This window comes from Penicillium angulare, assembly GCF_028827245.1.
Source record: "Penicillium angulare strain IBT 27051 chromosome Unknown utg000003l_segment0_segment0, whole genome shotgun sequence".
NCBI lineage: Eukaryota > Fungi > Ascomycota > Eurotiomycetes > Eurotiales > Aspergillaceae > Penicillium > Penicillium angulare.
In genome coordinates, this window is record NW_026623162.1 from 4,293,991 (window position 1) to 4,320,105 (window position 26,115).

Below are 26,115 nucleotides of genomic sequence, written 5' to 3' on the forward strand. Positions count from 1 at the left end.
AGAAGGAGAGAGAAATATCGAAAATTTGCTCAAAACTACCAATTCATCAGAGCGACAAGAAATCTCCAATACTATTGTCTTTTTGAAAATTTATCGTAGAGCTCGCGACTCCGGCACACCGAGGGTTGGCCTTTGAATTGATTCTATACCGTCGCTGAAAGTATATCAGGTCGTATCCAGTAACCACACTCTGCGATCTAAGTCTCCTTTAGGGCGTGGCGATCCAATGTGGTCAGCCTAGAAAGCCATGGTGCTATATTGAACGGCCAATTCCCTCGACTGTTTGAGGTTGTTGGGAAGATGCGGCCGACGCAGCAGTGACGGAGTCTCCACATCCTCCGCCTTTCGCCAACCTGACCAACCTCAGGATTACCAGACTACGTGACAGCGGGATATCTATACCCAAGTGCCTCAGAGGCTTTGGTAGATCTGCAAGATCAGCGGTCGCGATCAAACTCGGAGATCGAAATTTCGTTATTCGCTAGAAATTGTGATGTATTACTCCAACATGATTGTCTGAAGTCTGAGATATATAGTTCGTGTAGCCCCCGATGTTGAGGAATTTTACAACCCAATAAACAGGGCAGAACTGTGTTTATTAGGCAAATGAGTTGAACGAAGATGAATCTTCATATTTTTTAATCAGGGATTACGATGTGAACAGACCACATGCAAGAATTAGAATGATATATCTCCAGGTCCAGGATTTGGAAAACCCGACAAGGGGTTCAACTGAAGTTGCCGAGTTGAACCCTCAAGCCACCATGATTGGTCAGTCTGCCATCCGGAAGATACTGCCACCGCCTTCTTGAACCACGTCAACAAAGCCTGGCCCGCCAACCGCCACCGTCTGGGCTGGTCCAGGGTAGCTGACTGCCCAACTGGCCCTCACATCATACCTGAAACGAATGTACGCATTCGAAACGCTCATCCAGGGCTGTTGCCTCGCCTTTCACAACTCACTGAACAATCTCAGGACCCCAATACACAAGACTCGACCAGCTCGACCTTCAATCGTATACGATGCCAAAAACCTCTAGATCCACTCGGAAGATGGCACCGAAGCTGTTGGCATATCTAATTCCTGCATCCAAATGCGTTCCGCCCTGTTCTCCTCCACCCTTGATGCGTCCAAGGCTGCCCAGAGAGCCAATGTAGCCCGGCATAAGCGTGCATTGATCGGGGCGAATTGGTCGGAATGGAAGTGTTCTTCCAATACAAGCTTTTGTGTGATGTCAACCACGGCTGTTGCTAGATGGCAGAAATTCGCGCAACAGGTGCGGAAGAACTCATTTTCGTGAGCTTGCTGATCACGCTGGCTCCGCTTCTCAGTGATTGGGTCTAGTGGGGATTGTGCCACGCTCTTTGCTGTACTGAGGTGTGTCTTTGTCGTCTCTAATGCCATGGTCGTTCTCCCCGCCACAAAGATCCGATGGTCCAGTGGTGTAATCTCGGGAAGATCGTCCCAGACGGGGACAGGCATAGCCCTTGAGGAGTGTGGTCTTGGTGTATCTGGCGAGCGACTGTATACACTCGATGCATTAGACGGAGGGCGGGCCATTAGTGAAGCTAGAACAGAGGCTCCTATCCGGCGCTTTGGGATCTTGTTTCGCGGCCGATCACGCTTATATCACGCGCAAACGGTAGAAAACAATGGAGCCTTCGGACAGCCAGTGCTACGGTATTATACTCAAGTACCGTGTCCTTGAACCGGGAAAATCTGTGATTGAGCGGACCGCACTTTCCAGTAGGCTGTTGGCTAACATCCGTGCTCGCTGAGCTGAGCTACCTAGCAATTTCTGAGTCATCTGAACCTAGATGGGGGGTATAGCAGTCTGGCAAAGTAACTTTACTCAAATTTTCTATTTCTCCTCCCCTCAGTCTTGGCAAAGCTAGCTCGATGGGCAGCCTAATTTTTGTGCTCTCTGCCGCACAAATGCACTGCTTAAGAGATCCACTGCCCGAGCATGTCTATTGAGTATCGCCAAGCTGAAAGCGCAGTACCCGTAAGGATCTTGAACTTGGAGATCAATCTGTGGGTGGCGCAACAGCCGTTCAACACATGCAGTATACCCGCTTGCAGCAGCAAACATGAGGGCCGTGAGGCCCGAGGGCCCAGCCTCATTCAATGCGATTTCACCTTGCGAGAGAAGAAGAGACACAATATCTAAGTGTTGGTTGATGACAGCTACGTGAAGGGGCGAAGTTCCAGAGGGGGCTTTTACGTTGATCTGAATGGATCTCTGGGTCAACAAGTTCTGGACTGCCCCGAGCGAACCTGCCCGACACGCGGCCCACAGCGGGGAAAAGCTCGACGTGGCATTGATACATATTTTGGGTTGTCTCAGAAGCATCTGTAGCAAGCGAGGGCTTTGATGCTCCGCTGCTCGCGCAAGAGGGGTAAGACCGCCGTCATCGGCATCATTCAGACGGAGGCTATCCTGGTCCAAGAGCAGTTGCACTAGCTCCTCATTCTGCAGGTCTACCGCGTGCCACAGCGCCGTGCGCCCTCTAGAATCCTGGTGATTGATGTCAAGCTTTGGGTTGAGCAGTAGGGCTTCCACTATCCGACGTGAAGACCTTCCCTTGAGGATTTTGACCGCGAGAAGTAGTGCCGTATTTCGGTGGGTACCGCACCAATTGACATCCAAGCGAGGGTCTCGGGCCAGGATCTGCACTGAGATATGGTCTTCCTTTCGGACTGCGAGGTGTAGCGCATTCTGCCCAAAGCGATCTTCGATGCTGACGTTCACGCGGGGATCGGCCAGAAGATGGCTCAGAATGGCGTGCTCAGCGTGTTCCACTGCGTACATCAAAGCGGACATGCCATCGGTGCATCGGTCATTGACATCCAGCGCTGGGTACTGCAACAGGCGTTCAACGATGGCGAAACTGCCCTTTGCGATCGCAATTGACAATGGGCCTCGACCTTGAAAGTCGCAAATATAGGACAGCCGTGGGTGATGTTCCAGCATGAGGTTAACCGCTTGTGGATAGCTCATCTCAATGGCAAGCAGAAGCGTGCTCATCCCACGGTACACGGAGTTGGGGCTTGCGTGGTAATGAGTCAACAAAAGGTGCGCAACGTCTAGTCGTCTTGCGAGTATGGCTCGATAAAGGGTTGGCATTTCATCGTGCTGGAGGCAATCAAATAGAGCTTCTGTGCAGATTGCTGCCGTTCTCCGACAGCAAGCGGTCAAGGAAACGATGTCGGTTTTATCAAGGCTCTTGCAGATCCAGAGCAAGAGTTCATTTGGGAGTCTGTCTAGCATCTTTCGTGTGTAGTATTAAAGCTGATGCAGGTTGATAGGAAGGGAGGCGAAGCTTTATAACACGCGTTCAAGTACACCAATTGAGAACATACTCTACCAAGTCTGACCGAGCCCAGGGCTTCTCATATGGTAGAATCATCTTTGCCAGGCTTGGAAAGGTTGATGCTAATCCTGGGAGCCCTTTTGTCTCTGGGAACCCGTGTGCCATTCCTGTAGACACTGAGACTGATCCTGGGAACGGCCATGGCCTCCCTAGAAACCGTGAAGACGATCCCGGCTCTGAGTTACCGAAATTGAGGTGCGAAAATCCGTCGCCAACATTCTTCTTTAATTCGGAAACCGTAGATATACATTTTACCCAGGCAGGATCATGTGTGCTATACGCGATGTACATAAGTAACACAGACTGCCTCGCCTAGCCTGCGTATTTGTCCCCCATGCATTGAAAATGATATCGGAAGACCATGTCCAGTCGATCCTGATATCCGCTCTCTCTCTGGCTAGTATCATGAGGTTTTCCCTGATAGTTCGGTTCCAACAGCCCTGGCATTTCTACCACCTCGACCTTGCTTTATCGGCTGCGTCTAGTATTTCCTTCGTTGTACTTTCCGGTCTTCGCTGGGGCGAAATCTATGCAGTCTGGTGTCACACACTGTTGTGGATGACATCGGCTTTTCTCACCGGACAAGTGGTACGTCTAGAAGTTACCATTCTGGCGCAATGAGCTGACTCTTCAGTTTCTCCGGGTCCATTTCCAACAATGCGAGAACCCGTTTATTCCGGCTGTCTTGCTTAGAACATATGCATTATACGCCGTGGTCTCCAGCCTGGCAAAAATAGCAAGCCCTATCGTTGGAGCCTTTCGCCCGACCGCAGCTCACCCGGTGTGTCTGTTCGTTCTCGCCGTTGACTACTTGATGGTGACGACATGGTATCTGTGGCTTCTTGGACAGGCAACTCAAGCCCGAACTCGCCTTCGAATTATTTCTTCCTGCGTGTCAGCCTTGTTTGCGATCCTACTGGCAGTTGCAGTGATAGGCACTCTATGGAAGACTTGTGACATTGCGCTAGAGGTGGGTTCTGTATTGCAAAGAAAGAATACGGTGGCTGACTATTTCAGATCCAAATGATGCTGATCCTTACCTGGACCTTGTCAGCCCAGCTCATTGAAGCAAGGTAGACTGCCATGCGTCTTCCGCTCACGGATCAAACAGCATGGAAGAATTCTCCCTTGTAGTACATACTGTGTGATCAATGATATTTGGTGCAACAAGATGTAAGCCTATTGGTAAATGCTTCTTGATAGTGACGTCGTAGTGGCTTTTCAAATGTCTCGAGCGTGAATCTAGATTATTACTCGCGCCTTTTCGAACGGTGGTCCCCAGTGGTGTTCAACAGTTTGTCGTAAAGTCGTCGGGTAGATCCTTCCGCATCCCAAGTGAAATGGGATGGCAACGGATTGAACCTGTGGGATACGTTTATTGGTTTGATCAGACCCACCCATAAAACTACGATGCATGTACTCAATGCCCATATTTGATTCATTTTCCAAGCGCCCTCGAGCCGGGGGGCGGGGTCCCCCAGAGACCCCCTTTATGGGGGTCGGCGAGGCAATTTCCAATTGCCGGGGGTGCCCCCCAGGGCGACGGGCAAGATTTGCCGGCCATTCTCCATTTGCCCCCATCTTTCATGCTCTCAAGTGGAGCAAAAATCACGCGTCAATCAATAACGTTGGGCCACTGTTCCCAAGCGTGTGCTTCATCAAGGCACTTGACACCAAGTCGCATATCAGCTTTTGAGCCTGTCCTGTAGCGACCCTCATTGCAGTGCCCGAGCGATTGAGCTCGATATATTGGAAATCGGTGATTGAGCCTAAGGATGTTAGGATTCTGAAAATCCCCTTGGACGTAGGCTTTATTTTCGGCTTCGTCGCCTTGCCGTGCCCGACTACTCGAAGGGATGTCGGGGCTCCACTCCAACTTTTCGATACTATATCATCGACTTGTGACGTGAAGACGCCGGTATCGATTCGAGCCGTGTGCAAGCAGATGATTGAAAAAGGGCCTTAGTCTTCCACTCGCTGACCCGTCACTGTCAAGGTCGCATCATCCTTCGGATTTCAACATTGATAAGCAAGAATCTCCCAACGGCATGAGAGGAAATTGCGTTTCTGATTCCAAAGTGGAGCATTCGTTGTTGAGAGCTTGATAGGTGATGTGAAGTGTGTGAACTGACTTCACTGCATGGCCGAGGCCAAAAGCTACTTTTGTCTATTTACCAGCCACCAGTATGGGAAGGGGAGTGGTGAACAAACCAGAAGCTGAAGTGCGAATGCTCTTGAATTCTATGGGCTGCACAAATTGATGATGGCTGGATACTAGATGTAATGGTATGCAGAGGTATGACGGGACCGCGGGAATGTGGGCGTCTTGCCCGTCGCCTATGGGGGGCACCCCCGGCAATTGGAAATTGCCTCGTCGACCCCCATAAAGGGGGTCTCTGGGGGACCCCGCCCCCCGGCTCGAGGGCGCTTGGAAAATGAATCAAATACGGGCATGGGCGATGAACATCCTCCTAATGGGCGAGGTCGATTTTTCTGGAAAAGTGATGTATCTGGAAAAGTGATGTAATACCAAGTCATCAGCAGTTGTGCACACGTGGCGCAGGCATCCCCCGCCCGTCGTGAAAAGAGCGTGTATTGCGACAGTTAGACGAAATATCGCATTCCAGAAGGCCGAATTCAGATATCCAGGCGTCAAAAGCGGTGGTCGGTAGGGGAAGAATGGCCGGGCAACGCGTGAACGCGTGGTGCATATTTACCACCCGCAACCTCAGCTAGCTGTTAGCACCACCGTAAAGCCACGAAGAGGCCTTATCGAGGTCCAGCGGACATTTGGGCTGATCAAGATATTCCGCATCTGGACTAGTGTTTTACAGCTTCTGCCTTTCAATTGCCCTCGCCGTGTAAGCGCCTTCTATGAAGAATTGAATGTGCTACGGGCACATACCACGAGCACCTTTGAACTGAATTGACAACTTACTGAATTGATTTTTCCCCAAGGAGTAAGCACACGGTGAGTTGATTCCAGCTCGGAAAGTCGACTTGCATAAGCCGATTTTCGCCAAAGGACAATCTCCAAAGTCACGGCATACTCCGGTCGCACAGCCTCATTTGACGGATTGATAGCATCACGCCATACAGAGTGGATCACATGGTTATGAGACCCATGGAGTCCGTTCCTAGTAGGTTTATTGTGTTGCTCAACCTTTTTCGAATGGCTGAGTCGCTTGGAGAAAGGATTGGGCCGACAGGATAGGGCTGCTGGCCTGACTTGCTCGCCAGAGCGAGTACATGTAACCAGACTGAGATGGCTGAGACGACAGCACCACATTTGACACGTCTCTTTCGGTGGCAACGGCTTCGAGGATTCCATGCACCTCCTCTCGACATACAAGGCGGTGTTTCGGATCCGGGCTCAGTCAGCATTGATTATTTGGTATCCACAGTCAAGACGAAGGGGAAAAATGAGAACTTTTCAATACTAATGACCATCGCAGCGATGTCTTGCCGCTCTGTGGTGGTTCTACATGCTTCACCATATGGCAACTGTGAGACAGCATCATGTCTGCCCATTGCATTTGCCCAGTAGATGATATTCTCATTCGAAGTCATATATGCCTATATGCCCTTGGTCCCTGATCGTGGGCTGGTATTTGCGTCTTGGTCGCTGGCAATCACTGCTTGTGTTTCGATATTTGATCCTCTGAGACACTCACTGGCAGCTTACCATGGGTGAGTTGAAAAGACAACTTGGGCTTTCCTGGCTGTCTAGAGTAGTGAGGCTATTAGCTCGGCATTTGATGTCAGTCCGAATACAATTCCCACGTCCACCACTCCGTCGATCACCGAGATTTCGAAGGAATCAAACGGGTGGTTTTAAGAGGAAGAATTGATCTTGGATAAAAGAAAGGACCAGAAATCGACCAGGAGCTTCGAGTTGAAGCGGAGGGCACAAGATGAAATTTTTTCGATCATTGTTGAGGGCCTCGATGTTTGTGGTGCTTCGGTCAGTCTCGCACATCTGCTTTCGTCCTCTTTCTGGATTAGGAAACTCTTGAGTCGTATCGTTGAGGCGAGTGAGTCAGCCGTTCTGCGCTAGCGAATTACCCGTGGTGAGCCTCCGCCGTGCTTTAGGTGTACCGATGAATAGAGCAATACATGCCGACTTTCGATGACACTTCCACCATCGAGTTGTATCCCGCCACGACAAATAGGCTGCCTTCCATCAAAGCAACCCTTGTTCCCGCGCTTGGAGGTGGCCCTCTCGGCTTGAATGATCTTGATCAGAAACCAGACGGCGAAAGGTGGCGTCGTACGGAAAATCTCGTGTGCGATGATGGCAAATAGACCGATAGATGTTCCACTTTACCTCGGAAAAGGGCAGGCGATTTCCCCAATAATCTCTATGCACTGAAAGTCGCCTGGTCACATACAAACATCTCGCAAATACCCGAGAATGAATTTTGAACATCTGGCAATAGGTCCCTCTGTAGACCCGCCTGGGAGAATCGTGCATCACAGATAGTAGAATCACCCGCCATGAGTAGGAGAGCGCCTTCCTTGCCTGGTCTCTCCTTCGATCGAGAGTTACCGCAGTGAAACCACCACCGAGGTCATTTTGGAGCATAGTATACAAGTAATAGCTGACTGATACAGGCACCCAGCATGGCCAGACAGCATCCGTTAGAGAAGTCTCTAGTGTCAAACCCATGACTTCAAGCTTTGAGGTCGCGGTCAATACCATTCATGGAAGCATCCTCAGAATATCCCACTAGAGCCCACCCGGCAGTGTTCGTGCCAACAATTATGATTCGCGATAGTGGATGTGTATCTGGTAGAGCCTAATCCCTCTTGTCTCACAATGATGAGCAAGTAGCTTCATTCAAATACGACACCACCAAAGCCCTATCAAGGCGAAGCTGTGATTGGGAGCTACTCCGATTCTAGTCGGACTAATTGGCCTTTAGCTTCGGCAACGCGGTGAACGCCCACAAGGCTATGCTGCCGTAATATGCCCCTGTCATGCATGGAAGCCCTCTCATGAAGTCAAATTTTCGGTTGGCCTTGCTGCTGATCCTACTGTTTAACGTCGCATCCATGTCAACGCAGCGCTCACAAGACTGGTTGCAAGTCTGATTGCATAATTGGCTTGAACTGGGTAAAGAACCAAGTTGCCCTCCCTAGAGCATTGCTCGGACCATTGGAGCTCCCGCTGGCCTCTTTTCTATTTGTCTGATACGGTTTCCTGCTCACAAACGGTTGGGATGTCAAAAGCGTGAGCTGGTGTAGCCCCAGCGAGAAGAGAATATAAGGAAAACTCAGCCGTTGGAAAATTGCAGATGAGAATGATTCAATCGTCGTGGAAATTCAACGCTCGTGCATCGATGCTCACTTGTGAGATGAACTCATCCCAGGGAGACGCGTTGGGGAAATGACGTCACGCGAAGTTAGCTGTGACAGGTAGTCAGCGGCGCGTCTGACCGTTTAGGAAGAACGACCTAAGTCTGATTCCGTCAATGTAGGCCGTCTTGAACATTCACAAGGCACTGGAAAGGTTGGCACTGTCTTTATATTTGAAGTTGTTTCATGAGTCGGCCCATCAGAAAACCCACGTAGCCACATGGACACGATATCGTGATTTGATGCTGGTGCCGGAACGGAGCCGCATCATTGGAATTGGCTCCACAGATCTCCATATATAGAGTCAAATCTTCAATCAGCTTTATCCTCTCGCAGTATGTATTATCGGGTATCACCCTTCAAACCGACGATCAATGATACCGCAGACGCATCATAAGTGGCCATGCCGACAGCGAGATGGCCACCACAGGCATATGGGTGGTACTCTTCAATAGCTCTGCCTCTAGATAAATGTGAAGCCCAACTTGAACAGGCTTAGCTCACAGCATGCCAAGAGCACGTCTCAACAGCATATTCACAGATGCCGACGCGGAAGACGGTGATGCAAAGTGGCCTGTCCAATGACAATGCAGATCAACCATCGGAATGGATAATGCGAACCCAACAGTAGTTCTTGTCATAGTCTGTTCATTTCGGTAGGTGTTGACTTGGGTGAGGTGAGACAGGAGGCCACGCTAGCCGTCCACTGTTAACTCCAGAGCCTGTACTCCGGCCGCCCTCGTGTCGAATGCTTGCTCAAACCAAGTTGTTGATTAGAGATGGCATTACTAATGAGCGGGGATCAGGTAATAAATCTTCCGATCGACGTGAGAGGTTTGCTGGAACAATAGTCAGCCATACGAATGTAAATGCGGGGGCGGACGCGATAAAAAGCCACCTGTTGGGTAATGTGGGTAATGCGATTCTTATAGTAGACTCGTAGTACGATGGGGCTTAGTATTCAGAGCAGGCGTCGAAAGGTTTGTTCAGCTGATACGCGCATGGAGTGGGTGTGTGGGGAGCGCGTCGGTAACCAGTCGCACTATAGGCAATGTTAGCACCCAGAGAGGAAGATTAAGGATAGATCAGCATGGGCGGGAATAACTCTTGTCAATGCCGAAAGTAGTTGACATATGTGAAAACAGGCGGCAGTGCAACCCTTGCCAGCCAAGAAGTCGTTCAACATGACTGCATAGCTAGATGCAGTCCTCATAGCTCCGAAATGACCGATAATCTGTAGCTTGAGATATGAAGGTTGGCTTTCGTGACTGCGGACTCTATGTCCATGGAGAGTACGAAGCTCGCTCTTGTCAGCTGAACACCTTCCCAATATGCATGGAAAGTATGAATGGGATAGAACTGACCATGAATTTGCTTCATCGAGGAGCAAGATCGCGAGGCTAGTCGATACGCCGTGTTGGAGTCAATAGGGTGGATGGGGGCTGGCAGTTCCGCCATTCAATTAGTTGGACCCCGACACAATCAGCAAGGGCTGAGCGAAGCCTGATGAATGATCGTGCGTCCTGGGAGAGCCATGTCAGATAGGGTGTGGATGGGCGACCTTGAAGCCATCGATATGCCCTTACAGCGGCTCTGGGCATTCCTTTGGGCTTAGCGTCACGCGCCATGTATTGCGTACACACTGGCTTACTGTCGGTGTATCGAAAGGCTCTATGAAGGATCAATGATCTGTCATTCGAATTGTTTGAGAAGTGCCATCACTCACCCACGTTCTATACCGTGAAGGTTTGGACCATCTAGGCGTGGATTAATTTGGAAAATGTAGCGCAAAGAGCCGGATGGGAAAGAGCGAGATCAGCCGATATGAATTACGTACCTGATGGCATCACATCCTCATCGCTGATTTGATTGATGAGCTGTTCCTTCTTTACAGTATCTGTCGGCGTGGCGGCCGAAGGCACAAGGCTAGAGACGATTCGACTTAGAGAGCGTCTCTTGTATTCGAGGTGGAATCGGCCTTGCTTTGGATACATGATGGGTGGTCTGTCCGACAACGGGTCCCTTGCTACCGAGCCCAATACCGAGAGGGTAGGAAGCTCCATGAGCCATCCAGCATCCGGGATAGCCCACGCCGGGACTTGGGGAGGGGGCCGTGAAGATCTCTGCCACAGAAAGGAAGTCAGCTCTATGTACATAGACCCAATCAAAGATCAGGGGATACGGATCACACTCAGCGTTCTCCGGTATTCGTGATGTTTCAACCCATTCACCTTTCTGTAGGAGGTTCCTGTGATACAAGTTCGTTTGGTCAGCGACTGACCTCATGGAGTTGTTATTGGGCCTACCGTATAAAGAGGCTCTACCTTAATATCTCAGGGGTAGAGAGCCTGTCATGATTGTCATCGAATGTTTTCAGATCTGACTGTACACAGACCTTCCGAGAAGCTCTACTATGAGATTGTTAGATAGGACATAGTACAGATTCCATGGATCAAACCAATTTGACACCTCACCTTGGTAGAGATTTTGCTGCCCCGGTGGACAGATTGGAAGTCTAGCAGAATAGAGGAATATACGGTGTCAGTGTAAGCTTTAACTAAGGAAGGGTGGTACTCACGTATTGAATTCCTCGTATATCAGTCCTAGAGAAAGAGTGTTATCAGTGATAGATAGATAGTCTTGAGCTGATGACTGGGTACACTCACAAGTAGTAGACAAAGGGAGATGATCAAAGTCAATCTTCGCAAATGAGATGTGCGAGGAGAGATGCAAGAGGAACGTCAAGAAAGACGGATGGGGGCATATTTATACCTCCCAGGGCGGAGTTCCTCGTCTTTCGCTTAGTTCTGCAGCGCTCCAGTCAGGACTCAAGAGTGGCAGATTGTGAGGCTTGCTAGTTCTTTCTATCCAAGAGCGAACATAGCATTCCAGCGAGCAGTTTTCTGCGCTCAATCAACATGGCTACTCACCATTGGTGAGCAAACAGGAGCAGCAAAGACCGAATGACAAGTAGTTGGCAAGGATTCAAGATACAGATAGAATGCGGCCAGGAAATGCCACCAAGAAAGTGGAGGAGTGGCTAATTGAGAAACCGGAGTTTATTCACCAGCTGATTCAGTTGAATCAACAGTGATGAGCAAACATGAGGCGCCCCAAGAATATGCGGAATGACAAACAGTTGTTCTGAGGAAACGTTGAGGTAGAGTTCTAGTCCGGGTAAGGCTGATTGGGGATGTAGAAAACGAGGTCGTAAACTTTATTAACTCGCGAATCAGTTGACTCAACGGGGATGAGCAAACAGGAGCTTGATCAACAATATTTGGAATGGCAGATGCCTGTTGAAAAGTGAAAGTTGAGGCGAGCGCTGAAAAGGCCTCCTTTTGATTACTGACTTGACTACTGTCCTGGCTTTCTCTGACCCATTAACTAGCGGAAAAATAAATACCTGCAAACAAAATGCATTTGCTCGCCCCGCTTCTACCACCTTTGTATGAGCGGACGAGGTGTGAACACAACACAGGATACACGCCCAGGAGGAAATGTAGAAGTTGCCATCCCCCCTCAAGCAGAGTGCGAACCTTGGGCAGCCCAAATTGGCAAGACCATAACAGTGCATGGTCGTCAAGTTGAGCCAACACCGGGTACCTTGGATCCACACCGGTGCGGCCCGTGGGTCGAGGTGGGGTCACCATATCCACTCTGGTGCCTCAACGTTGAGTGAACGACAGTGAATGATCAGCGAGGAAGCTGGAAGCCCTCAGAAAATGATGGTGAATGAGAGATTGCTCAATTTTTTGCGACCCCCGAAAAATCTCTACGGCGTCCAAGGAATCGCTTTCCATTACATTTCGGCCGTTCCAGCAAAAAGGACCGCTCCTCAAGTAGCGGGTACATGTACCGGGCATACACTACTCTACAAGACACCAAAGTGCGTCCCTCAAAAATATGAGGATTGGAGGCAATTACTCACTGAATTGATATGCCATGAAGTTTGTAAAACTAATGCCACAACCGGAGTATATTGACAATCACCAAGAACTCAGAGCTCTCCGGCTTCTCTTTCAATATTGGTCACATAATATCAGCCCTTAATTAGAAGACCTGGAGAGGTAGGACTCTTCACGAATTCAGTAATGGATGTATGGATGAATACCCTTGAATAGCAATCATTTAGGCATACCTTCTCTCAATGTGCAGCAAAGACAAAACCTGTCAAGCCGTGTACCTCTTGAACTTCACAATAAGCCGCCAGAGCTTGGGCATAGTCAAGCGGAGGTGACATGGAAGCCGCACGCAATTCGACGGGCCCCTTCAAAGTAGACCAATGGCCTGACCACACTCCTCCACCATGGCACTTTCGCACGCGCGGCATAATGCTGAGGACCTTCATTCTGACTCACTTCTCTGAGGTCACCGTACCACGACTGTGAACCATGGGCGAGCCAGCTCTTTGCCCTCCGATTGCAACTGCGCCAATTTTGTGATTCGACCAGCATTTTCTGAGAGTCAGGAATACTACACACCCAGATAGAATGAACGGTCCCGGTGCTATCTGCCGCGACATGATTGGCGATCCATTCGCCAGCATCGTCCAGCTCATGGTTCAAGGCCGGTGAAGACATTGCATCGACCGCCAGAACCGTCCCCGGTGAGAAATTTGCACTGCTGGTATCTGCGAGAAAGCGTAGCTGAAGTCCATAAAAGCAGGCTCCACCCCCGATCCATTTGTCTTTCTTCACACATCGCGGCCGCGGTGTGTCGCCTCTGACCTTCGGGCCTGAGGTTTCCGTGACGACGGCTGTTGCTGATCCAAGCCCAGTGACATAAGAACAGTGCTTCGCAGGGGGACGCTGTGATGACAATTGAGACCCGCAGGAGACCGCTGCGTCAACAAGTTCTCTGCAGGAGACCGCTGCATTACCAAGTTCTCCGCAGGAGACCGCTGCGCCAATAAGTTCTCCGCAGCCTAGGGCCTGCGTTACCAAAGGTCCTCGGAGGAGGGAGCTCTAGAGAACAAGTCATCCCGCAGGGGAGTGCTGCGTAAACAAGCTCACCCCTCCTGCCTTGAGCCCAGCGAGCGTACAATTTTGCGCTTCCATGCAGTGATGAGCCCTGCGTTATCAATATGTGCTCCGTTGGGCAAATTCTGGCTGGCCACCAGTATTTGGGCCGCCTCTCTAGCCCGTGCAGGCACCTCTCCGTGGTGCTAATGATCAGTACTCGTCATCGGTGACGGGGAAGCCAAGGCCTGCACATGATCCTGTAGAGAATAGAGAGTAGATTTGGTGCTAGCTCATGCAATTCCACTTCGATTCCGCTCTTGCTTAACAGCATCAATGTGGAGCCCTCTAGCTAGAAGAGCATATTCGCATGTTATGTAGTTGTCTATAGTAGCCTATCGTAGTGGCAAAGGTGTGGGGTTTGCATGAGTCGTGAATCGATGCGGTACATCACCGAGACGAGATACGTTGGTGGTGTTTTTCAAGCTCTTCACGGTATTACTAGCAATTCAACATCGTTGGGCTTGACGGGCATGTTGATGCAAGCTGGCGGTGATATGTTTCTCGATAGACTGGAGTTCTGTGTTGATTGACAGGATGTTGATGATTCAACGCGGTGAAGTTGGAGGGAATTTCGATGCAAAGAGGGGTAGGTGTAGACCACACCGGCACTGACACTGGTCAACATCATTCTGTGTAGATGATGGAGGTGTTAACGGTGATTCAACGCATGAGGATCCCGTTAACACTTTTCGGTAGGTGTCTGCGGTGACTGACCGTGGTGACTGACAGTGGCGAACGCTAACGGCCAGCCATGTGGTGATCCTGTGTTAACGGTGATTCAACGGCAGCATCCAGAATTCATGATGAATGGCCATAGGTCTTGACCGGCGTTGAGATGATTGGTGGGGACCAGTGGTGTTGACTGACCGCGGTTTAGTCAACGAGCGGTGAGGAGGCGGTGAGGAGAGGATGGACATTGCCCAACCACAATTTTCCCCCGGTTTGAACCCCGGTTGAACCGCAGTTCAATCCCCTGCTCGAATCACGTCCAACTCTCTCGAATATGCCGTTTATCTTTCGTAGGAAAGTTCGCTGTACTGTGCTATAGCTTTTCATCTATCCTCAAATCCTATAATAATTATTTGGGTGTCGCTCTATGATTGCATGGGCTACTACTGAGCTACTACTGAGGAACCAAGGGGAGATGTAGATATACCTTACTGATCTTGCTGAGACTACGCATGCACGATATGAACGAAGTCGATCAACCTCATCAATAGTCGCAATGATTGCCCTCATGAGTATGTATATCAATTTCAAGTAAAACAATACGAAAAGATCCGAGTTGACCAACCCACTACGCGCTACTTGCCGGCTATGCAGCTCCAATGCCAAGATATGACGCCGACCAGGGCCCCAAAGGGTATTGATCTCGTTCTGGTCCCAAACGCCGCGAGGATGCGGGTCCCTAGCCATTCAAGTTTTTGCAAAACACATTTGTAAGTCGTGTGAGTTTCACTTTGATCTACAAATAGGCCTTAGCTTACCTGATAGGCACACAGGCGCATGTTCTGATTCCGTTCCAAAGCGCCCTCAAGCCGGGGTGCGGGGTACCCCAGAGACCCCCTTTACGGGGGTCGGCGAGGCAATTTCCAATTGCCGAGGGTGCCCCCCAAGGTGACGGGCAAGATCCGCCGGCCACTATCGATGCGCTTCTCCCCATGCTCTCGCATGAAATATTCGTAAACAAGACAGAGATCTCGTCATTAGAGGTTCCTCTTTCAAGATCTAAATCCTGTTAGATAAACAACGCAGCCAAGGGGTGTCACTACCCACATTATTCGGCCGACAGACCAGGAACGGCAGAAGCGATAATGAGAATCTGAATCTTTTTACTTCCATATTTCAAGGCTGAGATTCGTTGATAAAGGGACTTGGGCATTGTTTCTTTTGGGGAGCATGGCGGAGAGGGGGGCTGGGATGTTAGCGGGCTCTTTGCTTCAAAATGCTAGCGGGACGTGTTTTATCTTTTCAATGCGCAGAGGTCTCTATGCTTCGCGGCATTTATGCCCGCAATAGATTCAATTTCAAACTCGATGATGAAAGATAGATCGTATTTTGACCTGCGCTACCGTTCAAGCCAATCCAAAAGCGAGTAAATGTAGATCCCGCTCTCTGATGGTTGCATGTGATGTCTACTTATTGAGGTGCGAGGGGAATGTCCCAGGTTCCATAACGAAATATGCCACTGTGGTTGGCGTTGGAGTCGATTCCAGAGATGTACGGTTTTCGGTGGACAAGGGGAGTGGGTATCTTGGAAGTCGAAAACAAAACACAGCGGCGATTGAGTAGTGTGGAGAGCCAGGCAACAAGTGGGCTCACGGCTCGGGGGTTCCGAGCAGGAATTCGCCCCAAATTGGCCTAGTGCAGATTTTTGCTCTAAGGAGCTGGCGGCCCCCGCTTTCCATGCTTATCCCTGCGATGTGCGATTGCAATTCCAAATACTTGTCGACCTGCCTTAGAGTAAGTGAAGGGCGGTGTCACCTCCTGCCAGCTGTCACGATACCCATTTTCCCCCTCTTTGCTTCACCCCCTTAAAATATGTTATCTCCCAGTGGGCTCTTTCGCTATATTGTGAAGTTTCAAAGTGATTTGAGAAGCACGCTGTGCGTTGGGGGGCTCTTGATCGATGTTATCTTTTGTTGTGTCAACATGGCAGACACCTTACCCGCACCTTTGCCTCGGGCAACATCCGATGATAATAAGATCATCGAGGAATATGCCGATGGATGCGGTACTTCCAGCGTATCAGCCCCCTGGGTCATTGCCCCGACGAAGAGAATAATCACCTATCAAATGCAGATCGTGCAACAGCCTATTAATGCTAAAGCATGCGATATTGGAGGGAAGCGCTGGTGTATATTGCCAATTCCAATCGTTAATTGACTTTCGAATGCTGACAGATATTAGCGTCACTTAACACGCCGCTCGTGGTTAAGTTGAATATTTTCGAACTCGATTGCGGCAATCAGATATACACAGACATCACTCCCACCCACCGCGGGACATTTTTGCTTTATGCTACCCTCGAGAGGGCTCAACCAACTCTCCAAATCGCCGACAGATGTTTGTCTGATCTATCATCGCCCCCATCGTTAGCCAGTGTGCATGTAGCCGAAATTGCGTATCTCAACCGCCCAGTACAATCTGGGTACTTCGTCCTCTCCGACTTATCAATAGCCTTCGAGGGCTGCTATATCTTAACTTTGGACTTATATGAGCGAATTCGGAATTCGGAACGAGATGTTACAGAGTCAATCACACCTGCCAAAGCCTCAATACATTACAGAAACCCAAGCGTCCCTTCCTCGCTTCACTTCCGCTTGAGAGTCAAGTCAGAGCTATACAACGTTTTTCGTCCCATTTCTTTCTCTGAAATAGCTCAATGCATGTCTATGGACTGCATTATTACCGACCAAAGTCCTTGTGTTTGGGTCCGTCGTGATGCTCGTATGCGACGCCGATATGATGAACCGAATGAACGTATTCGGCTAAGGGAAGACAGCATGCAGTGAAGAAATATAAAACGACCTATCTGTTCCATGTGGATAATCAAAGACGGCTGGCTCCACCACATCGACGGACCCTCACAACTCTTTGTATATGTCGATTCCTGCACCCAACGATTCCTGCCCCCAGCTACCTTCGTATCAATTACTTGACCCCTATGAGGCTGAGTGCATTGTGTCATCATGAATTCTTCTCCTACCACATTCACATAACGTAATTCACCACCGAGCCGGCCATCCCGGTCAGCCCGGCCACCCCAACCAAAACGCGTCAATTAGTTAGACCATATTACTTCAACTAACCACCATGCCACCAATTCGCTCTCAAAATCGTCAAAAAATTGGTTGAACAAGAGGGTCGTATCCTGGTTGCAATGCAAGCTATCAAAAAGCAGCAAAAATTGTCCTTCCGCGAGGCAGCGCTCATATACAATGTGCCAAGATCGACGCTCCAAGACCGGCTCAACGGACGTGAAAATCGTGTCGAATTACGCGCAAAATCATTCAAATTAACTGAAATTGAGAAGGATTCGCTTAAAGAATGGGTCATCTCTATGATATACATAGAGCAGTACTACGTCCTTCTATGCTCCAAGAAATGGCTAATCTCTTACTCGCTATACGTAGAACTAACCCGCTCCAAACTGTTGGCAAAAATTGGGTTATAAAATATATTAAGCCATAGAGGTCTACAGTCAGAGACGCCTCAATTTCATTCGGTCCTCCATCTGTTGCTTCGAGGAAGACCGCTTAGAAAAGAGAGTTACGGTCGACAGTGGTTCTTGGACGGTCTAGAAGGCCCTAGCCGAGTGATTAATTTGTTCCCTGCCGTTCTTCTAGGTTGGTCAGTACTTAGTACTACAGCAAACGATGAAAGCCCACCGCAAAATCACAACCAGTTTTTTTTGCATTCTATCTTTTACATCGCAGTGTTCAAAGATGCTACTACAAAGGCCCTCAATCATGAATCTGAGCTTACATCAGTATTGAAAGAGCCTATGTTTGAACGAAATCTTTGCTCTCATGCTGAAACATTGGAAGTCCAAATGCTACATTTTACCTTACTGTGATCGAGTTGGACTCCTACGAGTGTCGTTGGAAATCTACGTCGGACAATCTGATCTTGACACACAATAAAGAAGTTATCCAACATTATCTCTCAGTCCATCGAGAAAGACCTCTATCTTAATGCTGTTGTGCTGGTGCTGATCCCTAGTTGAATCACCATTGCCCTAGCTCCCAGCATCACCGTCGGTGCGCCATGGGACGTAGCCGCCGCATCCAGTCCTTTCGCACATTTTCTTGTTCGAGTGTGACCCCCGCTCGTTGAGATTTCCCGATGCCTTCCTTCGTACGCAATGGTGTTTGGCCTTTGAGAGAGTAATACTCTTGGCCGAAATGGAGTTGCAGGATAGGCTTCTGATATTCGCCCGGCTGCTCGTTCGTAGGGGGGCGGTTTGTAGGTTTTCTCTTACGAGACCGGCAGGGCTTGGAGACGTCAGCTAGTAACGGTATCGTATCAGACGCAGCTTGCGCACTTCGGTAGCCTGATCTGCGGTAAGGATGAGCCATTTCATGGATTTGAGAAACTTAGAGTCATGGATCAATTCCCGTATGCAAACAGAAGTATTTATACCGCGATCATAATGAAGGCTGCAATCATTCGCTATCAATTATTCTCGCTAGCGATACATGAGGGTATTGTTGAAGAAGAGTCTTCCTCTGAATGGCAACTGTGAAACATCATGTAACAGCGGCAGTTGCCATTGAATGCGACAATATTTTCCTGCTCGAAACTGAATTTGTTCGGGAAGTCCGGCGATTCTAGAGGTACTGTCGGCAGACCCTGCTCTTCGTTTACTTGACTGTCGATTCACCATCAGTCAGAGAACAATACTTTGCGAGTCACTTTACACATGTAGCAGATACTTGAACGGTGGTCAAAAGCGTTCACCAAGACCAAAAAGCCAATAAAAGTCGGTGTGCCACCCAGTCCCACTTCATGTGGGTTTGGATCCACCTGGCAGACATGCGGTTGTTCAACGGGCCCTCTAACCTAGAGAATAGTTGAGATATTCCGCTACAGTTTCTGAAGGTAGAGCAACACGTCTTTCATAAAGAATGGCCTTCCAGCTCAAACCTACTTGCAAAGTTCGTGCACGACGCAATCATGCCTCAAATAAGTAATGACAAACGCGCCCTGTTGCGAAAACAATGCCGGGAGGCCCTTGCAGCCCACATCGGTTCGTTGATTCGATTCTATCCAATACAATTTCGGACCTAACGTTTCCAAATTAGCAATTGGGCCTTGTCGTCGCCCCCGGTGAGATTCGCCTGAAGCCACAGCCCAAAGACGGATACGCCTGGTCCGTGACGCCGGAGAAAGCTTACTTGTTCGATACAAGTCTGGGCATCGGCAATGTGGGCTTTTATCAGACAATCTGTAAGAAAATAGGGCGCTCGCTCGAAGCCGTCTTGCCGCCGCAGGAAGTTCAGACGGATCTGGGTGATCTCTCACCGGTGGGTGCTGATCCATCCCTCGTCGATTGATATGGTTCTAAAGGGGCTTGCAGGGCCAGCAGACACCCAAGGGCTCTAGAGACAGCGGTTCTTTTACGGCAAAAATCCATGATCTGGAAAGTGCTAAGCGCGACCTTCGTCTCGACCTGGACCGCACTCGCGCCGATCTAGAGGAGTGTTCTGGCAAGAACAGCAGCTTACAAGACAGAATCGACGAGCTTCAAAATGAAATCACTACTGCCGTGTCCCGGGCAGTGCAGTTGGAGAGTGATTTAGCCCGAACGAGGAAGTGCATTGCCATAACTATAGAGCTATTACAGGCACATGATCGACAGGATGCGGGCGTCACATCTGAAGAAATTACCGAGCCAGGAGATCTTATGTCGGGAGCAACAGAGGCCGCAGAGTCATCATAAAGCAAGACGGGTTCACGAGCCATTAGCCTTGACTTTTACGCGACCAGAAATTACATCGCGCTGGGGGTAGCTTGTCTGAGTCGGACGTTTGCGCGCCTGCTCAACAACCCGTTGGTCAGCGATGGCGAGGCTGTTTGTTTGCTTGTTTGTTTGTGTTGTTTGCTTTGTTAGCTTGTTAGGCGGCGGCGGCTTTGCGGCTTTAGAAGCCGCGTCCAATGAGAGTGTGGAGCTTGTGGGTCGGGACCAGCTGGCAATTGTCATGAACAAAATCACTTCACAATGTGAATATGTGATATGTATATACATGTATGTCCTCTTAATTGCTTGTCATGCATATGTTCAGATTTCTAAGATGCATCTACTAGGCTTAGCGAATAAATTGAATATCGTAATTAACGGGCTTAATGAAGATCCTTATTTTTGGCATCTTTACTGAGAATGCCGTGGCAAACCCAATTGCAGTCAGAGATATATTTCTCGGATTACTACAAATGTCACCATTTTATATACAGAATACTTCAACTCGACTTCCACTAGCAATAGAGACTCGCGATCAAACCTTTCATTAGATCCCAAATCCTGAGATAAATTGAAGCCACGCCCAGACATCTCTTTCGAGCCAGAACGATCATGTTGAGTGAGTGAGTGAGGATTCCCGCTAACCTATTGAGAAAGGCGGCACGAACTCCACAACTGGTGTCATATTGGACTACCAGATTCTTTCTTTACGAACGGGCAGAGAAAGACTCGATTCTATGAAAAGCAGTCTTGTTGACCGCGGTCACTAGCATTTTTACTTCCCCTTTCTCCTGGTGCTGTCTCAAAAAGTCGCCCTGACTGGTCAGCCGGCGCCGAGCATAGTGGACGGGTCTGACGCGTCGCGCGACCGGGACAATTCACTCACCTGCAGTAGTTCTTCCACAGACTGGCTTCTCAGTTGATCAGGCAAGCCCTCGGCCGCGGCGCTCCATCGACACGATGGCGGATTCTTCTTGAGCAGCCTAGCAACAATCTCAGCTGTGGCGAGCAGCTTCAAAGTGTTCAAGTGATGATGAGATCATAGCTTCCGCATACGATGATGGTGATAATATGCCACATATCGCCCCAGTCCGACTTGTTGACACCACAGCCAGCCAACGCGCACCAACAAGTACATTTACAGTGGATCAAGATATGGAGGAGAATGGGTTGCCATTTATGCCGTTTGTCAGACGACTCATTGGCCGGTGACATGCTCGTCTGAACGACTGTACTTTCTTACTGTGTGCCAGAACCCCCCTGGTTCCGTCCCTCCGGATGAATCAATATCTCTTCCGATGTACTAAATACTAATGACTGTTGAGAGGGTCTCACCGCAATCAGCGTAACTTGCGCGGTAGGAGCTTGTTAGTCCAACCAGGTGAAGGCCTGTTTAAATTGATAGATATCTATCGGGGCCCTCGGCGGGGCGCATTGATCGTACTGTACTGATCGCTAAAATCTCTCAAATGGTGGAATTGATTCGATGTCCGGAGCCATAGCAACACAAGACCTAGTCAATGAATTAGTAACATGATTCTATATCTCAATCTCGATGGAATTCCCAGAGAAAATCGTTGTTATAAATAATCTAGCCAATCTGAAGCGGAGCTTCATCAACTGAGCACGCAGACAAGTCTGTTGCACTGAACCACATGTGACCTAGTTCATGATTCCCTCGTGTTTAAGTACTTCAGTCTATCCCTGCAACAGCTTTCCCTATTCCATTCGAGGCAGATATGGACCATCCTAACCCAGCCTCTTCAGCGGACCATGCAGTTTAAAAGCTTTTGTCTTCCACGTCAAGGTCCAAATGATGAACGAACTATAGAGACATTCCAGCAGAAGTAAAATCCACCAATAGAAGGCCAGTGTCCTTGCAGCGCACAAGGTCTATAGACGCCGTATAGATACGCCAAGGGGTAGGACGGCACCCGGGGCCAAGAAACCCTGTGCCCAGAAGCATTCCCCTTAGTCCCAGAGACGGTTCAACGATTCTTTAGAGCTCTATCGTCATTTGGCTCCTGGGGCTTGTGGAAAGAACGCTACAGGCAATCACGATCAATAGAAGTTTTCAGTTGTTTCAATACGCCCCGTTGAATCTCGCTATACCCCACCTTTGTTCGGTGAGTCTGGGGCCCATGCTGAGTGCCTTTCTTTTTTACTTGAACCCTATTTTGTGCATACAACCTGAATGCAGACCATAGCTTGAAGCTCTTTGGCTTTACAAAAGTTTTTTTTTTAAGCTATTGAAAGCTAAATAACAACTTCAGAGCTAGACTGCCACTGGTCTCAACTAAAGGGCCACAAGTACCGCAGCAAAATTCCTGATATATCATCAGGACGACCACCAACAAATGGCTTTCGCTTTTCCTTGGTATTCGTTGAGATCTGGATTGTGGAGAGCCCAATAGGTCTTGCCGTGCCTACGTCACATCTTCTCGGCGAGCTTGCATGTAGGACATTGATATCAGAGATCAAACACTTCGATCAGTCGTTGCCGAGATGATTCTTGAGCGTGTGCAAGCAAACGAAGTCGTGATAGCTGTTGATCGTGGCGAAATTCAAGGTCATCTCTCTCCTTCGCCGAATGAACTATCGTCTCTGTCTTGTACGAAATGAGCCCTATTGCCTAAACCATCAAGGATCAGGCCTGCGTGCCGAAAGTGGCCTCTGGCACTCTCTTCTCTTGCCAACCTGATTGATACACCGTTCGAGAAAGGACCCAAATTCTCGGTCGGGATCATCTGGTCAAACAAACTAGTTTGACTCCCGCATCGGCACACGTCTGCGAAATCCACCCAGGGTGGTGAAAATCAGCTTTTCCCATTCCCGGTCCTGTCTACCATTTTTGCCCCCCGAGAAGATGAGTTCATTGTACTAAAAAAAGTACATCAGATCCTCATGCAGAGCGACGAGTGCGTAATCCCTCGATAACTCCCGCGTAACTTGGTCGATGGATATAAAATTCCCATTCAGCTCGTGTGCGGGTTGGCCGTTTGGAACGGTATTGACCTCGCATTGCCGACATTTCGTTTGGAACGACCATTGGGCCTCTCTGTGTCTGTGGTGCTTTGAGGATTCGAGGAAGGTAAATTGTGACCTCTGCAGAAACTTGATAAGTGCTAAATTTGAGCAGTGTTGACATCGAAGGAAGAGGCGGAAGGGAAGGGATTGTATTCGGTCTTGCATTGCTCTGGAGTCTGGACTGTAGGGAGTTATTACGATGACTGGGGAAGCAGATTATATTTTGAGAGGTAACAGAATTGAGTAGAGAATTGAGGTTCCAACAGGGTGCTTAACAATGGCAAAAAAACTCGCTGGACATTAAACCTAGTCCTCTCAATGAAGGTGCAACATACCTCAACCATCGCGTTCCCCCAAGGGGTGGCTTTCCACCTAGACCAGGAGGATAAAAATGAACAAATTCTTTACGGATAAGAAACTCTCAGCCGTGTCAAATATGTAGATCGAACCCCCCCCCCAAAAAAAGAATGCTATTTATGACCCAGACTTTAGATTCAAATCCTTCAGGGAGCATGATTCCCTTGCCTTTTTCCATTCTTCTTATCGCTACATGTCTTACCAGGGATGCATAAAGAATGTATCGAATGTTCCACTTAGTCTCCCTTACTTCTGTTGATCAAATAGTTAGCAAATCGTTACATAATCCAAGTATTTCGCTAGTTAACTATTTATTTGTTTGTTTACTTGTTTGTCGTTGGAGGACGGTTAGAAATACATAATCCAAGCGCGTATATCCACTGTCCTCCATTCGAGTTTTTCTCGAACGCAGGAGCCAATACCGGATTTTGTGTTACACCATTATCATTACTATATTGGCGGCATCATCCAAGGACTACTTAGTGCCTTATTATTCACTACCATCTGCCTGACAATGGAGTGTTGGCAGAGTATGTGGCAAAACCTCGCTTGCCTCGTTCATCGAAAGAAGAAAAACGCCCTGCAAATTGTAAGTGTTGTTTGACATGAGACCAAGGCTAATATAAAGAGCCATGTATTGATGATGTGTACACTTAGGGTTCCCCGTTTGACGTACGAAAAGAAATGGGATGCATTTCAGTCTCTATTGCGGAGTAAGTTTTACGCATCCTGAATCTCGATGATTTTAGATCAAAGTCTCTAACAGCTTTGTCCATAGTGGATTAAGTCCTTATGAGGCTTTGCCAATCGAGAAAGACGACTTGGAAATTAGCACAACAGAGAAACTTCCATCGACAACTTCTGGAATAGACGTTTTGGTGGGGCCTATCGAAATGGACTGTCCTAGACCGACCGAGCCTACGTGGACTACCCAGGTTGGCACGCCACCTCTCTCGACGCAAGCAAAGCAAGAGTTAAAGAAGTACGAAAGTCTCTTCGACAAAGTCCGCCGTAAGAAAAAGAAACGAGCGTGTTCATTTTCTGGATGCGCTCCTCAAATTTGAAAGAAAATCTACTTGTTCCAGTCTCTCTTGAAATACTTCTCAAAAGCACGAATCCAAGCGCACGATAATATATCGACGCCCTCCAGAACCGCAGGCTTGGCATCTTATTTGCCAGGCTCCGGAGTGATCCACAGTCATTGGACCGAGCAGGGCGGCCCGGCCCGCTGGGAACTCTTTAAGTCAAAAAGACCTCACCGGGTCCTCCGCATCAGGTAATAAATACCATGTGGGACCCGCAGATAATATTGACAAACTCCGCAGGAGAAGATTACCAACTTTCCTATCTCGGATTGATGATTCAGCGTATGCTCAGATCCTATAATACTGTTTTTGTACGTAAAGTAGACGTAATCGTCCGTACGAGCTATAGTTACAACTAGCCTCCGCGAACTAGCAGGATCGCTCAACTCGATCCAGCACCTAGATAGCACAACTCTCTCATAATTGAACCCAATCGTATTAGTTCATACGCGTTCGCTCCAGTCCGACAAACCTCTCCATCCGTCTTGCATGCTTCATGTTTATCCCTGACACTCACCCCTGGGGCTCATGAAAGGACAGTTGCAGAAGATTACAATTTGTTGTGATAATGAGGCTGATGCAGATCAGGAACTGATCCGCACCATCGGAATTAATTCCCGAGATATCTATATGTAGCATCAAGTTGATTGGAAGATCTTCTCGTTGTATATATAGCTTCATGTATTCCCTCTGAAAGAACAATCAATCTTCCTTTGACCTACAACAGGTTATGAGCCCGCAAGCAATCTCTCGGGTGCCGTCTCTACTCATTTGAGAAACATCTTATCTATCCATCTTGATTATATATGTATCTACCCCGCTTTCAACTCATCAACTTATCATGTCGGCTCTGGTCCATGACTCTCCAGACCGAGCCGTCACGGCCATCGAGCCTCTGACAAGAAGCGATAACTTTGCAACCTGGAAACGTCTCATGACCTCCTACCCCGTGAGGCTAGAGCTTTTTTTCAAAGACAGGATTCGCTTAGGTAAGAGCCAGTGTAAGAAGACCTCCAAAGCACTTGGCCAGGCCTCAGACAGCTTTCTGTGTAGCTCGCAATATAGTCTCACTTGTGCGCTGGGAGCAAATCTATCTCGTGGTGTCTTTATCCTTTCCGCGACTCCTATGCACGAGAAATTCTTCAAATTCCAGCAATCTGATCTGTAGCATTGTTGGACAAAAGCTGCTGCACGGAGTGCTATTCGGAAACTTTATTTGTTGACTCATTCCCCGCACAAATCAATCATGCACAAAAGCCAGAGCCCCACTCAGAGTTCTGTCAAGACCGGGGAGGGACTTTCATTAGCCGGCCGATCCATCGGCAATGGACAAAAATGAGACCCATCTCAAGTATTTTGTAATGGCCTCGTCGGCTTATTCTGGTACTGTTGCATACTGAATCTCTCGGAATTGACAGAGGCCAGT

The 26,115-nt window shown here is 48.8% G+C and overlaps 5 protein-coding genes across 5 annotated transcripts; 3 read left to right on the forward strand and 2 right to left on the reverse strand.

Moving 5' to 3' along the window:
- Positions 1 to 16,409: 16,409 nt before the first annotated feature.
- On the forward strand, positions 16,410 to 17,272 carry N7478_003719 (Velvet factor; the record flags this gene model as incomplete). Its single annotated transcript, XM_056919933.1, has 2 exons — positions 16,410 to 16,634; positions 16,661 to 17,272. 2 exons carry the CDS (start codon positions 16,410 to 16,412, stop codon positions 17,270 to 17,272), a joined length of 837 nt encoding a protein of 278 aa, XP_056783091.1.
- A 1,239-nt stretch (positions 17,273 to 18,511) lies between these two features.
- Positions 18,512 to 18,838, reverse strand: N7478_003720 (uncharacterized protein; the record flags this gene model as incomplete). The annotated part of the gene is made up of 1 exon (XM_056919934.1): positions 18,512 to 18,838. The coding sequence occupies one exon, from the start codon at positions 18,836 to 18,838 to the stop codon at positions 18,512 to 18,514; it is 327 nt and encodes a 108-aa protein (XP_056783092.1).
- A 614-nt stretch (positions 18,839 to 19,452) lies between these two features.
- On the forward strand, positions 19,453 to 20,202 carry N7478_003721 (uncharacterized protein; the record flags this gene model as incomplete). The annotated part of the gene is made up of 3 exons (XM_056919935.1): positions 19,453 to 19,509; positions 19,565 to 19,786; positions 19,840 to 20,202. The coding sequence occupies 3 exons, from the start codon at positions 19,453 to 19,455 to the stop codon at positions 20,200 to 20,202; spliced, it is 642 nt and encodes a 213-aa protein (XP_056783093.1).
- Positions 20,203 to 20,214: 12 nt separating this feature from the next.
- On the reverse strand, positions 20,215 to 20,463 carry N7478_003722 (uncharacterized protein; the record flags this gene model as incomplete). Its single annotated transcript, XM_056919936.1, has 1 exon — positions 20,215 to 20,463. The coding sequence occupies one exon, from the start codon at positions 20,461 to 20,463 to the stop codon at positions 20,215 to 20,217; it is 249 nt and encodes an 82-aa protein (XP_056783094.1).
- A 3,825-nt stretch (positions 20,464 to 24,288) lies between these two features.
- Positions 24,289 to 24,668, forward strand: N7478_003723 (uncharacterized protein; the record flags this gene model as incomplete). Its single annotated transcript, XM_056919937.1, has 2 exons — positions 24,289 to 24,317; positions 24,371 to 24,668. 2 exons carry the CDS (start codon positions 24,289 to 24,291, stop codon positions 24,666 to 24,668), a joined length of 327 nt encoding a protein of 108 aa, XP_056783095.1.
- Positions 24,669 to 26,115: the final 1,447 nt, after the last annotated feature.